Below are 17025 nucleotides of genomic sequence, written 5' to 3'. Positions count from 1 at the left end.
AATATCTTGGTTTAAGACTCTTTCAAAATTTCCTCAAAAATACTGGGCTAATTCTAGAAAACCCTGTAGGAAAGTTTTAAGCTACAACAATTTTGAATCATCCAACATTCAGTTCCTATTTTTGCTGTTTTAGATTTCTTCCTTCTTGCATTAGGACATTTTTGAGTATTGTTTCAGGAAATCAGAACATACAAATGCTTACTAAACAGACACTACTATCCACACAAGGTTGTGCTTCCTTTTCTTTGACTACTCTGCAGTTATTTCATTTGCTTTGGGTGAGGGAATACATGCTGTGAATCCCTAGATGAGTAACTTAAAAAAAATCATTTGCTTGTTCATCCTCATAGGCATACATTCTGAAAATCACCCATCTTCTCCTCAAATCCTTTGTTTATCTTGGAATATCCCTTCAGAGACTATTGTTTCCGAGCAACATGTAGGTCTCTTTTGGTATGATTCATATTTTGTTGAAATGGAACCCCATGGGCAAATTAACACTGTGTAATGGCCTCTTCTAGAAAAACACAAGCTGAGCATTTAATAATACTTTAAAGTACTTACACAAAGCAGAGTTAAGGACCTTTAAAATTTGTGGTTCCTATTTTAAATTAGTTTCTAGAAAGGATTGATTTTTTTTTTTTTTTTTTTTGGTGGCACTGTGGTGTTATCACTTGTCTTCAGTAGTTTCAATACATTTGGTTTAATGAGCCAAATTCTCACAAAGCTTAAATTCCAAAATGATAAGTGAATTGTGATCTCCAGGCCTCTTAGGTACCATTTGGTAAGCGCCTCCATGGAATGTACCTGTTATAGTGTAGTCAAATAGTTGGTGGGGTTTAATAAATATTGTTGACAAGGCATGTTGGAGGCTAACAGCATGGCCAAATCCCTAACACAGAAGCAATATTGCCAAAACATAAATCCAGACTGCTACCATAGGGTAGGGATATGACTATAAGAGATTTTAAACTAGATGTCTTTTCCCAGTCCTTGAGCTATACATAGGACTGTGTACCCAATTCCAGGTATGAGACATGAGACACAACTTTGGTGAAAAAAGGAACTGGAAAGCAAGGTGGGGGGGGGGGGCTGTAGCATATAATCATGATACATCCTTGGCTTTGGCATCATGACTTTTCATTTGCATAACTTAGAGGAGTCTGTAAACTGACAAGAGTGAGTTTTTTTCAACAACAAAAGTAATTTTTTTGTTGTTGATGATTTCATTTTTGATGGATCAATTCCATTTTGATTTTTTTAACTTTTTATGGAATCAGTATTTATTGATCGATCAATTCCATTTTTAAAATCCTTAAGAATTAAAAGGTTTCATATGGAAGCATATAATACAACTGAACATCTTATAACATTTTTATTGTCTAGTTGATTTGTGGGTTTTAGTTTTGTTTTGTTTGTTTTTTCTTGATACTAGGATTGAACCCAGTGATACTTAACCACTGAGCCACATTCCCAGCCTTTTTAAAAATATTTTATTTAGAAACAGGGTCTTGCTGAGTTGCTCAGGGCTTTGCTAAATTGCTAAGGCTAGCTTTGAATTTGCAATCCTTCTGCCTCAGCCTTCTGAGCACCACCATGTCTGGTTGGTTTGGGTTTTTTGTTTGTTTGCTTTTACTTTGCAATGTGCTTTCACAAGTTTTTTTTTTTTTTTTTTCCATTTTACCCCTGATTTAAAAAAAAACAAAACTAAATTTGGGGGCCATTTGATAATAAATCTAATTAAAGGTCTATTATCATTGGTCCACCGGCCTGTTTTGGTACCAGTACCATGCTGTTTTTGTTACTATTGCTCTGTAATATAGTTTGAAATCTGGTATCGCTATACCGCCTGATTCACACTTCCTGCTTAGAATTGCTTTTGCTATTCTGGGTCTTTTATTTTTCCATATGAATTTCATGATTGCTTTATCTATTTCTACAAGTAATGCCTTTGGGATTTTGATTGGCATTGCATTAAACCTATAGAGGACTTTTGGTAATATCGCCATTTTGATGATGTTAGTTCTGCCTATCCATGAACAGGGTATATTTTTCCATCTTCTAAGATCTTCTTCTACTTCTCTCTTTAGGGTTCTGTAGTTTTCATTGTATAAATCTTTCACCTCTTTTGTTAGGTTGATTCCCAAGTATTTTATTTTTGGGGGGGATATAGTGAATGGAGTGTTTTTCCTCATTTCTGTTTCAGAAGTTTTGTCACTGATGTACAGGAATGCCTTTGATTTATGCGTGTTGATTTTATATCCCGCCACTTTGCTGAATTCATTTATTAGTTCTAGTAGTTTTTTTGTAGATCCTTTTGGGTCTTCTAGGTATAGAATCATGTCATCCGCAAATAGTGATAGTTTAAGTTCTTCTTTTCCAATTTTTATGCCTTTAATTTCTTTCATCTGTCTAATTGCTCTGGCCAGTGTTTCGAGAACTATATTGAATAGAAGTGGTGATAGAGGGCATCCCTGTCTTGTTCCAGATTTTAGAGGGAATGCCTTCAATTTTTCTCCATTCAGAATGATGCTAGCCTGAGGCTTAGCATAGATAGCTTTTACAATGTCAAGGTAATTTCCTGTTATCCCTAGTTTTTCTAATGTTTTGAACATAAAGGGATGCTGTACTTTGTCGAATGCTTTTTCTGCGTCTATCGAGATGATCATATGGTTCTTATCTTTAAGTCAATTGATGTGGTGAATAACATTTATTGATTTCTACAGAATAGAGGACACAGAGACCAATCCACAAAGTTACAACTATCTTATATTTGATAAAGGGGCCAAAAGCATGCAATGGAGGAAGGATAGCATCTTCAACAAATGGTGTTGGGAAAACTGGAAATCCATATGCAACAAAATGAAACTGAACCCCCTCCTCTCACCATGCACAAAAGTTAACTCAAAATGGATCAAGGACCTTGATATCAAATCAGAGACTCTGCGTCTGATAGAAGAAAAAGTTGGCTCCGATCTATATATAGTGGGGTCGGTCGGGCTCCAAATTCCCTAATAGGACACCCATAGCACAAGAGTTAATAGCAAGAATCAACAAATGGGACTTACTTAAACTAAAAAGTTTTTTCACAGCAAGAGAAACAATAAGAGAGGTAAATAGGGAGCCTACACCATGGGAACGATTATTTACTCCTCACACTTCAGATAGAGCCCTAATATCCAGAATACACAAAGAACTCAAAAAATTAGACAATAAGATAACAAATAACCCAATCAACAAATGGGCCAAGGACCTGAACAGAAACTTCTCAGAGGAGGACATACAATCAATCAACAAGTACATGAAAAAATGCTCACCATCTCTAGCAGTCAGAGAAATGCAAATCAAAACCACCCTAAGATACCATCTCACTCCAGTAAGATTGGCAGCCATTATGAAGTCAAACAACAACAAGTGCTGGCGAGGATGTGGGGAAAAGGGTACTCTTGTACATTGCTGGTGGGACTGCAAATTGGTTCGGCCAATTTGGAAAGCAGTATGGAGATTCCTGGGAAAGCTGGGAATGGAACCACCATTTGATCCAGCTATTGCCCTTCTCGGACCATTCCCTGAAGACCTTAAAAGAGCGTACTACAGGGATACTGCCACACCGATGTTCATAGCAGCACAATTCACAATAGCTAGACTGTGGAACCAACCCAGATGCCCTTCAATGGATGAATGGATTAAAAAATGTGGCATCTATACACCATGGAATATTACGCAGCACTAAAAAATGACAAAACCATGGAATTTGCAGGGAAATGGATGGCACTAGAGCAGATTATGCTTAGTGAAGCTAGCCAATCCCTAAAAAACAAATACCAAATGTCTTCTTTGATATAATGAGTGCAATTAAGATTAGAGCAGGGAGGAAGAGCAGGAAGAAAAGATTAACATTAAACAGAAACATGATGTGGGAGGGAAAGGGAGAGAAAAGGGGAATTGCATGGAAATGGAGGGAGACCCTCATTATTATACTAAATTACATATAAGAGGTTGTGAATGGAATGGGAAAATAAACAAGGTGAGAAATGAATTACAGTAGATGGGGTAGAGAGAGAAGATGGGAGGGGAGGGGAGGGGGGATAGTAGAGGATAGGAAAGGTAGCAGAATACAACAGTTACTAGTATGGCATTATGTAAAAATGTGGATGTGTAACCGATGTGATTCTGCAATCTGTATCTGGGGTAAAAATGGGAGTTCATAAATCACTTGAAGCTAATGTATGCTAATGTATGAATATGATATGTCAAGAGATTTGTAAGGTTTTGAACAACCAATAAAAAATAAATAAAAATAAATAAAAAAAGGTCTATTCTCCCCACTTCCTCCATCAAAACACACATTTATAAAGCCAAACTAAAACTTAGGGATGATCCCCATGTTACACTTGAAAGTACTGAGAAAGAAAGTGAACACATTGATAATTTTAAGTGTTGTTGTTGTTGTTGTTTTTAGCATTCAAAACTCTTGCTTACTGATGACCAAATTTTAAAAATCTTAAAGATGATGGTGAACTAAATTTTAAAGATGAAGAATTGGCTTTGTTTAAAAATAAGATTTATTAGAAATTTTTTTCTGGGGCAAAATAATATTAATTGAAAACTCCAACAAATTAGTATGCAATTCTCTAAAATTTCACTTTGTTATAGAGATCCTGCTTGTAAGAAAGATTCTTTAATATTCATCATCAATCAACAAGACTCCTCTACATTTTTATACATCTTTGATTTGTTAAGTACAATATATGCAATTATTTCTTGCACATAATCATTCGAAATTAAATTCCCACTTGCAATTGCCCCAGAATGAAAAAGCAAACACATCACAATATCAGCAAAAAGTAAAGGTTTTTTTAAGACAAAAACTTAATGATTAGCTTTGGCTGCTGGAACCATCATGTGCCGTGATTGATTACACAGCTAATGGTTGCTGATCAGTCCCTATTCTTACAGACCTTTCTTGCCATCCTTACATTCATTTGTACTCTCAGCTATTCTTATATTATTGTTGATTATCTGAGAAAGAGTCTTTTTAACTATTTTAAGATAATCTATGTTTCTGCAACAATGAGCATAATTGACAATTAGGGCACATTATTCACAGCTCAAAATATCTCCACCAAATAGGGTATCCACAATGTGCTGAAGAGCAAGTGCATAGAGATTACAGACAGGACTTTAGCTTCCCAGTGAAGAAGGAAAAAACACAATGGCACAGACACAGCTGAGCAGGGTTGCAGTGAAAGAATTTTCACAAAAAATACAAACTATAAATTCAGTTATCAGGTATGCTCTTCAAGAGTAGAGACAAAGGATTTTATTCATATTGGATATCCAGACACTACCACATAAAAACCCCTGAGTAAATATTTGTTGAATTTGTAAAATAAAAATCACACACTGGAAGAGAGGAATAATGGCCCAAGAAATGAAATCTCTAAATCTACAAGTTCTAATTTCAGTTTGTTGCTGATAAAGACACAAACAACAATATCATTTTAATTTTTAATTTTTGCTTTGTATTTTGCCATTTCCAAAGCGTTTTTACCTACTGTATCTTTCCTGGCCTTCTCTGGACTCTAAGAAGAAAGTAGTTTCTACACTACTTTGTCAGGATTCTAATCCATGACAACTGTCAGTCCCACATCTTAGGTGGTGATGAATATAGTAGAGAAAGGAAAGCTAGCCTTGGAAGGGATAAAGTGTTTTTACTTTAACCATAAAAACCAAAAGCAGTCTACTGGACAGAGTAATTGCGAGGAATAATAAATGTAGATAGCTCTGAAGTTCCATAATAAAATGTATCATCCTTTCCAAAAATTTGTTTGGTCTGACCTATCTACTAGGCATCAATGGAAGGTAATACAGATGATGAGGCATTAATTACTGACCTTGGGTCATTAGAAGACTGACTGTCTCCAAAAATGAGAAAGGTAAAGGTTCAACTGCAAAAGGTTTACTTTTGTTTTTTTGTGGTTTTTTTTTTTGTTGTTGTTGTTGTTGTTTGAAGCATCAGATAAATTTGGATAGCATTTTTAAAGTCTCCTATGAGAAGAAGCAATTCTAGAAGGCCTACTGGGCATATATTACCAGATGGGTTCCAAACTCTGGATTCAAAACTGACAGCCTGCTTGGATAGGCTTTAATTCAGTGGGCAAAGAATTTTCCAGATACCCTTTCCCTGAAAACAGCCAAGACATGCTTCCAGTTTTGAATAATCACTAAAAAAGAACAATTCTATCAAACAGAACAGGGGACATCAATTAAAGACATCTGGTGAGTGACAAATTTATTCAAATGTAAAACATCCAAAAGAATCCTAAGTCAAACAAAGGGCAATTTCATCAAGAAAATAATAAATACAATTGAGCAGCTGATATCTTGAATTTCTCCAAACTGGTAGGAAGAAAATGATTCAGGATACTAGCAAATTAGGAAGTTAATGTAAAAATCCTTGAGGATATTTTAGAATTCAATACACAAGAGAATTGATTAATAAAGGAGAATTAGAATCTATCCAGTTCATTCACCAGATGAAATTTATAAAAATTCATGAGTTCAGAGAGTATAAAAGTAGAGATATCATAAGGAACAATGCTCTAAAATTCTTTTAAATAATCCCTAACTTTAAAATATACTCTTACTATGGAAATGTTTGTGTTCAGTCCCCCTGTCCTGTCCTGTTTGGCTAAAATACAGTGGGACAGTGAGCTTTGGTAGAAGGAAATGGGGGTGACTCAGATCATCAAGTCTGAAATTTACAAACCTCTGAAATATTAGCTCAACTGGTAAATCCATTAACAGGACAAGGGACTTTAGAGACCAAATAATATAAAATAAGCAAAACAAGAATAGCAAAGGAAAGGAAAACTAGTTTTGAATAAAATTTGCCTCTAAGTCTATGAGGAGATTATCAGAAACTCAAAAATCATCATGAAGAATTCCCCTAAAATAAACCTTATGAAATATAAAAGAAATACGTTGACCAAGTCATTTTCAGTGTTACCCAGTTGAGAGAATATATTGATTCTACATATTAGCCATCCTTTGTGCGTACACATCATAGAGACATTGACATCATCTCCTCAAAATACCAAACTCTCTGCTATGGACTAAATATCTGTGTCTCGCTTAAACTCATATATTAAATTTCTATTTCCCAGTAGGATGGTATGTGGAGGTGGGGTCTCTGGGAGGTAATCAGTGTTGGGTGAGATCATAAAGATAGAACCCACATGATGGGAATTGTGACCTAATAGGAAGAGACTTTGGAGAGCTTTATCTCTGCCATGTGCGGTGCCAGCAAGAACATGGCAAGGACAAGGGTCCCTCCCTAAGACCTGAGTCAGCTGGTATATTGTCCTTGAACTTCCCAACTTCCAGAACATGGAGAAAACATGTTCCTGTTGAAACCATCTATGTCTATGGCATTTTGCTGTGACACCTAGAGGTGACTAATGTTCTCTCTTTGCCCCAATTCCTTGATTGTGTATTTACTTAGGAAATAATGTTCAATTCAATTTATAAATGACCACAACATGACTTGAAATCACAGAAACTAGGAAGTAATGATGAACAGAACTCACCCACAAAACTTCCCACCTTATGCCCACATCTTTCATACCACATGGAGACTGACTAAATGGTCTTGCAAGCTACGCCCCTCCGTGAAGGGGAGCCCGCTTAAAAGGTGATTGGTTAAAGATAGTCTTTTCCCTCCTCTTTTATATGCCTTAATTCACAGTGACAGATACAAGACCTACAAAGCCACATGTATGGAAGGAGGAACAGAAACTGCTTTAACATTTAAAATCTTCCCTGGATTTTCAAATGTCTAAATGGCAAAGAAAAACATTCTTAGATTCTAAATAAAATTAATTATTTAAAACTTTTTCCACAAAATAGGAAACATCTACTTTGAAGTGTACAATTTTGGATTTTGTTATGACAAAGACATTAGTGCTGATATGGACATATTTTTTTCTTCTATTAGGTACAGGGTCTCTGTCCTAGTGCCTAAGTTTTTGATCACTTTGAGTTGGTTTCATGCAGGGTGAGAGATAGAGATCTGATTTCATGTTGCTACATATGGATTTCCAGTTTTGTCAGCACCATTTGTTGAATAGACTATCTTTTCTCCAGTTAATGTTTTGGCATCTTTGTTAGTATGAGATAACTGATTATCTTCACATGCACCTCTGATAAAGCATTAATTTCTAGGATATGTAAAGAACTTAACACCAAAATATATAAAAAACTTAACACCAAAATAACTAAATAACCCAATCAATAAATGGGCTAAGGAACTGAACAAACACTTCATAGAAAAAGAAATACAATCAATCAACAAATATATGAAAAGGTGTTCAACATCTCTGGCAATTAGAGAAATGCAAATCAAAACTACACTAAGATTTCATCTTAGTCAGAATGGCAATCATCAAAAATATAGGCAACAACAAATGTTGGCAAGGATGTGGGGGAAAAGGTACACTCATACATTGCTGGTGGGACTGCAAATCAGAACAACCACTATGGAAAGCAATATGGAGATTCCTTGGAAATCTGGGAATGGAACCACCATTTGACCCAGCTATCCCTCTCCTCTGTCTACACCCAAAGGACTTAAAAGCAGCATACTACAGGGACACAGCCACATCAATGTTTATAGCAGCACAATTCACAATAGTTCAACTGTGGAACAACCTAGATGCCCTTCAATAGATGAATGGATTTTAAAAAAATGTGGCATATATATATATATATATATATATTCATATATAATTGAATATTACTCAGAAATAAAAGAGAATAAAATCATGGTATTTGCAGGTAAATGGATGGAGTTAGAGAAGATAATGCTAAGTTAGTCATTCCCAAAAAACCAAATGCCGAATGTTTTCTTTGATATAAGGAGGCTGATTCATAGTGGGATAGGGAGCTGCAGCATGGGAGGAATAGATGAACTCTAGATAGGGCAGAGGGGTTGAAGGGGAAGGGAGGGGGCATGGGGTTATAAATGATGGTGGAATATGATGATCATTATTATCCAAAAGTACATGTATGAAAATATGAATTGGTATGAATATACTTTGTATACAACCAGAGATATGAAAAATTGTGCTCTATATGTGTAATAACAATTGTAATGCATTCCACTGCCATATATAAACTTTTAAAAATTCCAGATTAAAAAAAAGAAGAAAATTTGTAATGGAACCACCATTATGACCCAGCTATCCCACTCCTTGGTTTAAACCCAAAGGACTTAAAATCAGCATATTATTGGCACCAAAACAGACTGGTATACCAATGGTACAGAATACAGGACACAGAGACTAACCTACAAAATTACAATTATTTTATATTTCACAAGGATGCTAAAAACATGCATTGGGGAAAAGATAGCCTCTTCAACAAATGGTGCTGGGAAAACTATAAATCCATATGCAACAAAATGAAATTAAATCCATCTCTCTCACCATGCACAAAACTCAACTCAAAATGAATCAAGGAATTAGGAATAAAACCTGAGACTCTGGGTCCAATAGAAGAAACAATAGGCCCTAATCTCCACCATGTGGGATTAGGCCCCAACTTCCTTAATAAGACTCCTTTGGCACAAGAATTAAAATCAAGAATCAATAAATGGGATGGATTCAAACTAAAAAGTTTCTTCTCAGCAAAAGAAATAATCTGTGAGGTGAATAGAGAGCCTACATATTGAGAGAAAATCTTTACCCCTCACACATCAGATAGAGCACTAATCTCTAGGGTTTATAAAGAACTCAAAAAGCTAAACCCCCCCAAAAAAAAAAAAAAAACCCCAATCAATAAACAAGCCAATGACCTGAACAGACACTTCTCAGAAGATGATATACAATCAATCAACAAATACATTAAAAAATGTTGATCATTGCTAGCAATTAGAGAAATGCAAATCAAAACCACTCTAAGATTTCATCTCACTACAGTCAGAATGGCAACTATTATGAATACAAACAACGAGTGTTGGCAAGGATGTGGGGAAAAAGGTACACTCACTCATACACTGCTGTTGGGACTCCAAATTGGTGCAGCCAATATGGAAAGCAGTATGAAGATTTCTTGGAATATTGGAAATGGAACCACTATTTGACCCAGCTATCTCTCTCCTTGGTCTATATCCAAAGGAATTAAAAACAGCATATTACATGGACACAGCCACATCAATGTTTATAGCAGCACAATTCAAGATAGATAAACTGTGGAACCAACCTAGATGCCCTTCAATAGATAAAATAATGTAATATATATATATATATATATATATATATATATATATATATATATATATATATATAAAATACACACACACACACACACACACACAATGGAATATATTCAGCAATAAAAGAGAATAAAATCATGGCATTTGCATGATAAATTGATGGAGTTAGAGAAGATAATGCTAAGTGAAGTTAGCCAATCCCCAAAAAACAAATGTCAAATATTTTCTCTGATATAAGGATGCTGATTCATAGTGGGATAGGGAGAGGGAGCATGGGAGGAATAGATGAACTCTAGATAGGGCAGAGGATTGGAGGAGAAGGGAGGGAGCATGGGGTTAGAAATGATGGTGGAATGTGATGGGCATTATCCAAAGTATGTGTATGAAGACCCAAATTGGTGTGAATATATTTGGTATACAACCAGAGATATTAAAAATTGTGCTTTATATGTGTAATAAGAATTGTAATGCAAAAAAACAACAAAAAATCAGGAAAATGTTTGCAATATACAATAGACATAAATATGTATTTATAAATACAAAATAAAACTTCACAAAGCAATTGTAAACAAGATTGAAATCCCACCTTGAAAATGAAAAGTTTACCAAAAAAAAAAACAAAAAACAAAAAACAGCATACTACAGTGATGTAGCCACTTCAATGTTTATAGCAGCTCAATTCACAATAGCTAAATTATAGAATCAACCTAGATGTCCTTCAAAAAATGAATGGATAAAGAAAATGTGGTATATATATGGAATATTATGGAATATTACTCAGCTTAAAAAGGAATAAAATCATGGCAGTTGACAGTAAATGGATGGAGTTGGAGATCATTTTGCTAAGCAAAATAAGCCAATCCCCCCAAAAAAAACAAAGGCTGAATGTTTTCTTTATTATGTGGAAACTAATTCACATTAATAGGGGCAGGGCACTAGAGAAGAATAGAGTTACCTTAGATTAGATAGAGGGGAGTGAAGGGAAGGGAGGGGATAGGATGCAGGGATAGGAAGGATAGTAGAATAGAACAGACATCATTACTTTATGTATATACGTGACTGCATGACCAGTGTGATTCTGCAAAACACATATACTCAGAAAAATGAAAATTATATCCTATCTACATATATCAAAGTGCATAAATATATTCTACTCTCATATATAACCAATTAAAACAAATAGAATTTTTAAAAAGACATAAGTGCTGGTGGGAGGAGGTTATATTAATAGACCAGTACAAAATAAACATTTGAAGGCCTAAAATGACAACTTCTAACCAGGAAAGAAATGGGCTCTTTTCTCCGTTAAAGACGAATCTCCTGCTTAGAGTCATTTAATTAAGTGGAGATACTTTCCTTATGCCAGTGGATTCTGAAAGAGCTGGGAAGGAGTGAAATTAGAGCTCTGCTGTTTACATTTGGCCAAATGTAGGCAGCTGAGATTCTCTTAGTCTAAGAAGGTTGAGCCTTTCCACAATGAGAGATTTCACCTTAAACAAATAATAGGAAATCTTCTAGCATCATTAAGTATTCACAGTCCCTTAAAGTTATGACTAAGTTAATCATTTGCTTTAAAACAGCATACTACAGGGCCACAGCCACAACCATGTTTGTAGCAGTACAATTCACAATAGCTAAACTGTGGAACCAACCTAGATGTCTTTCAGTAGATGAATGGATAAAAAAAAAATGTGGCATATATGCACAATGGAATATTACTCAGTGATAAAAGAGAATAAAATCATGGCATTTGCAAGTAAGTGGATGGAGTTGGAGAATATAATACTAAGTGAAGTTAGCCAATCCCCAAAAACCAAATGCTGAATGTTTTCTCTGATATAAAGAGGCTGATTCATAGTGGGGTTGAGAGGGGGGAGCTTGGGAGGATTAGATGAACTCTAGTTAGGGCAGAGGGGTAGGAGGGGAAGGGAGGGGGAATGGGGATAAAAAAGATGATGGAATGAGATGGACATCATTACCCAAGTACATGTATGAATACACGAATGATGTGAATATACTTTATATATAGCCAGAGATATGAAAAATTGTGCTCTATATATGTAATATGAACTGTAATGTATTCTGTTGTCATATATAACAAATTACAATAAAAATGTTTTCCTCCAAGCACAGGGAAATGTTTAATGATATATTAATTATCCAAAATATTCTTCTCTTTGCTTTTATACACTTTTCTCCTATCACATGTCTCTAAAATTAAAGAAGAAAGTATTATGTTAATGGTTTGCTTTCATATTTAATTTATAATAGAAACACTGAGCAGCAAAGGGATGTGTTTGCAGTTTGGTATGTAGCTCACCTCCTGTTACAATGAGGAATTCCGTATGATGATAAAAGGAATTCTAGGCTCAAAGCTCTGGCCCTTTATTTTATACAAAACCCATACAACCAAACACCAACTAGTAAAATCTGAACATTCCTTCAGAGTTTGTTGAATTTATTTGGTTGGTTATTAAACACAGTACTCAGTAAAAAAGATGGGCATATCTCTCAGTCTATCCTCATTTTTAAAGAAACCCTATTAGGCATACTGTACTTTCCTCTCTGCATACTCTTGCTTCACTCTTAAAAACTACATAGTAATTCTATAGAAAGAATGAAAGATGGCCTTGGGCCATCACAATAGAATCAGTGGATGTAACACAAAGAGACCCCATACCAGAGAAATGTGTTTGCATTTGTGGTTTTTCTGGTGCCTTCAAATGAATGCTCCTACGTCACAACCACATCTGTTTGGATGCCTTTTCCCCCCTGGGTAAATGAACAAAGGGCCATGTTCTTAGAGCTCTCCTGATGGAAATTAACAGTCTGCTTTCATCCTTGCCTCATGAAGCTTCCTTTGAGTTGCTCTATGTCTTGAAGCTTTTTTCATAAGCTGATAGAAAACCAAAAGCTATCATGAATTTGGTATCCGAAGAACACTAAATAATTAGAAAGAAGATCTAAACTTCTTCTGGGTCCTGAGAATGCTCACTTTAAAATGCTAAAAAAGAAAGACCAAAAGGAGAGATCAGAAACCTACGTCCAAGTAGAGAGTTCATGCAAGGAAAGAACTTTCAGAATATGATCATTTTAAGTACTGTTGACATAATTTCAATTTGTGCTTTTATATTTGCCCAGAAATTTTGATATTTAAATGTTTACTTCTTCATTTTCAATTTAACTATTTATTTGCTGCTTGCATTTAAAAACTAGGGAATTCCATATTATACCTTCATTCCTGTAGCCTAATGTGAATGAATGGAAAGGCTTATAAACCCACAGAACGAGAATTCCCATCAAATGTCAGGCAGGCCACATTGACAAACAAGTCTTCATTTGTTAATAAGTTGCATACAATTAGTGTACTGAAAGATAACCAAAGGTTTCCCAGAAGCCCAATCATAACTATGCAGCATTAAAATCCAAAGAATACAGTACAAGTTATAAATACACAATTTAAGAAAATAAATGAAAATAAAAGGTACTTACACTCTTGCTCCGAGAAAGCAAATCACACGTATTTCTTTTCATGGTTGTGTTTTAAGTAATCCAAACAGGCACTAGTTGTTTCCAACGTCAGTGCTCTCACTGCCACAATTATCCACTCAAAAGCCAACTGGAATGCTGGAAAAAAAAAAAAAAAAGCAAGGAAATGTTTAATCAAGTATATGATTAACACGTGCACTCCAAAATGCTATTTTGGCCTAGGAACATAACTCTTAAATAATTCATCAAAACAGGCTAAAATGGTGATGTGTTTAAAACAACAAAAGTACATACAAACAGCATTTCCCAAACAGCTTTTTAAAAATGTAAGTTAGAGATTTCAAGCACCATCTGTTTTCCATTAAATATTCAAGTCTACTTTTTCAGTGGCTGAAAAAAATAGGTATGGTAACCACAACCTAATGTTACTATAAGAAATGACTATGTAGCTGAATTGTATTATGTGTTGATTCTTTTTTTAAATATTACTTTTAGTTGTAGTTGGACACAATACTTTTATTTTATTTATTTTTATGTGGTGATCAGGATCGAACCCAGGGCCTTGCATGTGCTAGACAAACGCTCTACCCCTGAGCCACAACCCCAGCCCCTATGTGTTGATTCTTACTGGGACAATTTTGGACCCTTAACTTTCAACCAAGAGATCATCAACTGAGCCTTGTCCACCACTTGGGGAATCTTCCTATATCTGAAGGAAAGAGCCTGGGAGCTGGGTTATGGTTCTGATTTCCTGAGCAATAATCCACAAGACACTGACGCCATCCCAGTGGCTCTTCAGTAAACTTAGTGAGTTCTTTATTCCTTTAGTTCAAAGAGGTTGCAAGGAATGCTTGAGAGAATTGAAGGCACTTTACCTAGATAAGCAATAGCTGTTATTCAAAGAACATTTCAAAAGAATTGTCATGTGAATGATATTGATGGCCTTATTTCCTGAACTTCACTTTCCACTAGACACTAGGATGAAGATTCTGTGTTTGGTGGAAAGAACAAATTTAATAGCTGTATGTGTTGTCTTCATGTCTAATATGCTACTATATCTGACCATGATTTGCATATACATAGGGTATGTTTGCATGTGGGCTAAAAAGCAATTGGGGAAACAACTTACCCTATGGGAAAGGGTATGAGGCAAACAAGCATACCAAAACACAAAAACTCTTACAATACAGGTGTAGGTCAATGCTAGCAGCAGCATATAGTTCCATTATTTGTATTGTCCTAAGGTTCTCAGGGGAAAAAAAGAAGAATGAAAGGACATATGTGCCTGAGGTTTAGGGAACAGAGTAATACTAATCAAGCTCTAAATGACCAAGTTTTACTAAAATGATTGAAAAAAAAATGGGCAAGATTTCAGGGAACAGTTTCCGTGTGGGTCCCAGTATGAAGCCATCCATCAGCTTTAGGGAACCCAGGACCACCAGTGGTGAGGGACCTTCACCAGGCTCTTCAACATCCTGCACTGCCATTCTCTCAAGGCTGATAAAACATGCTTTGAACATATGTAAGTCACCCCTCAAGACTTCTGATAATAAAAGGCAGATAGCTTTAGGGGGCCAAACAAAAGATGGAGTTAAAAACAAAGAAAAACTGGAGTTTATTATTGCTAAGAGTTCCCTAGCTGCAACTTGGAAACCCAAAGAGTACTGAAGGAAAAAGCTTTCTTCTGAACTTAATGAAAATACTTGCCTAAAGATTAGAGGAAAAAAATGCACAGTCAAATGTAAGTTTGCTAGGAAAAAAAAAAATGCTGTTTCTTTGAGTGTCTTTGGACTTTTACTATAAGAGTGCAAAGCTTGGAGGGAGAAGCTAATCCACAAAGAGAAATTTCTCAACTAGCGCACCTCCAGGAGCATAGTCACCTTTACAGAGTAGTCATGATGCTGAGCACTTTATAGATTCTAGGAAACTATAAAATTATGTTATTTATTTACTTTAAGAAATGGATCGAAATAACAGAAGCCATAAACTAAATACACTACACTGAGGAGGGAAAGAAAAATTTAAGTGCTGCAGGAAGCTTACACATTATCAGAGAAAAAAACTCATTTGAATTATTTAATTATATATTCTATATTAATTAGTACCTTTATAGGCAACCATGAAATAGTTGCCCATAGTGAGCAAGTGATTCAAAGACTTTAAATTAACAAATTAGACAAATAATGGATTAGACTTGATAAGTTTTGCTGAATCAATCAAATTTTTAAAAAGTTTACCTTGAGAGCTTTAAAGGCCATGGTTAAGAGGTGCTTTCCTATAGGAATTTAGAACCTATAGAAATTTGAATAGACAAATGCAGTTAATTGAAAACTGACTGCTGACAGAAGGGCCCTTCTCAGCCTGGTACCTAGGAAGCATGTCCTCCATAAAAGAGTGTGGAACCAAATAGGTACAGATCGGAATTTCAGCTCTTCCCGAGTGTTCTGCATTACCTTTAGGTAAATCACTTAACCTCTCTGAGAAAAAGGATGGTAATAATAATATACATGTGAGTTTTAGCTCAAATGAGAAAATGTATATGAAGTAGGCTAAGATATGGCACCTAAGAGATGCTTGGCTATGGCTATCACCATCATCATCATCACCATCATCATCATCATCATCTTTTTCTTCTCTTAGTACCAAATGTCAAGAAACAATGAAAAGAACCAATTTTATGTTTTCTCCTCAAAGTGCTAATCTCCATTATTTAAAACATTCCTAGGCAAACATATTTTCAACTAAAAAATAATGAATAATGTATCAGTTAGGGTCCCAAGGTAAAGAGGCAGCATATTAATACTAGGATCATTTAAGAGGGTATAGTAAAGACTACTGAAGATGATGTGGATAACAAGTGCAGTCTCTGGAGCTAGCAGTGATGGAGCTTTTACTCCACTATTCCCAGGGTTGGGGTTGGGGTTGTACACAGAGGGGATGGGTTGTCAATACCTAGGAACAAAGAGTCACCTCAGCCAGAACAGGCTGCCTCCAAGAGGGAAGTTACTCTCTGGGACATAGTTAGCCCCAGGTAACCCTGAAAGGAAAGAGATGAGGAAAGGCACAGGATCTCATTTTCCTCCCTCTCTCTGATCTCCTGCCAGGATCCTTCACTAGCCAAATTCCACTGGGCCAGAGGGCAAAGGAAGCTGCTGATGGGTTTCTAGCTGGTCAGCCTTCTAGGGCAGGAAGTCTTCTAGGCTAGGGTAGGGAGGGTACAGGAGTTTTAGGGCAAATGAAAGACGTGCCACACAAATTTG

General features: G+C 35.7%; 1 protein-coding gene across 1 annotated transcript in view; it reads right to left on the bottom strand.

Moving 5' to 3' along the window:
- Pde4d (phosphodiesterase 4D) overlaps positions 1-13849 on the bottom strand; it is a 1049725-nt gene extending 1035876 nt beyond the window's left edge. Inside the window, exon 1 of the mRNA XM_076857254.2 lies at positions 13769-13849. Within this exon, the coding sequence (XP_076713369.1) occupies positions 13769-13810 (42 nt within the window). The 5' untranslated portion in view covers positions 13811-13849. The remainder of the gene's footprint in view (positions 1-13768) is intronic.
- Between the last annotated feature and the right edge of the window lie 3176 nt (positions 13850-17025).

This window comes from Callospermophilus lateralis, chromosome 5 (genome assembly GCF_048772815.1).
Source record: "Callospermophilus lateralis isolate mCalLat2 chromosome 5, mCalLat2.hap1, whole genome shotgun sequence".
In the NCBI taxonomy this organism is placed as follows: Eukaryota; Metazoa; Chordata; class Mammalia; order Rodentia; family Sciuridae; genus Callospermophilus; species Callospermophilus lateralis.
The sequence above is the reverse complement of the archived record's forward strand: the minus strand, read 5'-3'. Positions and strand labels throughout refer to the sequence as shown.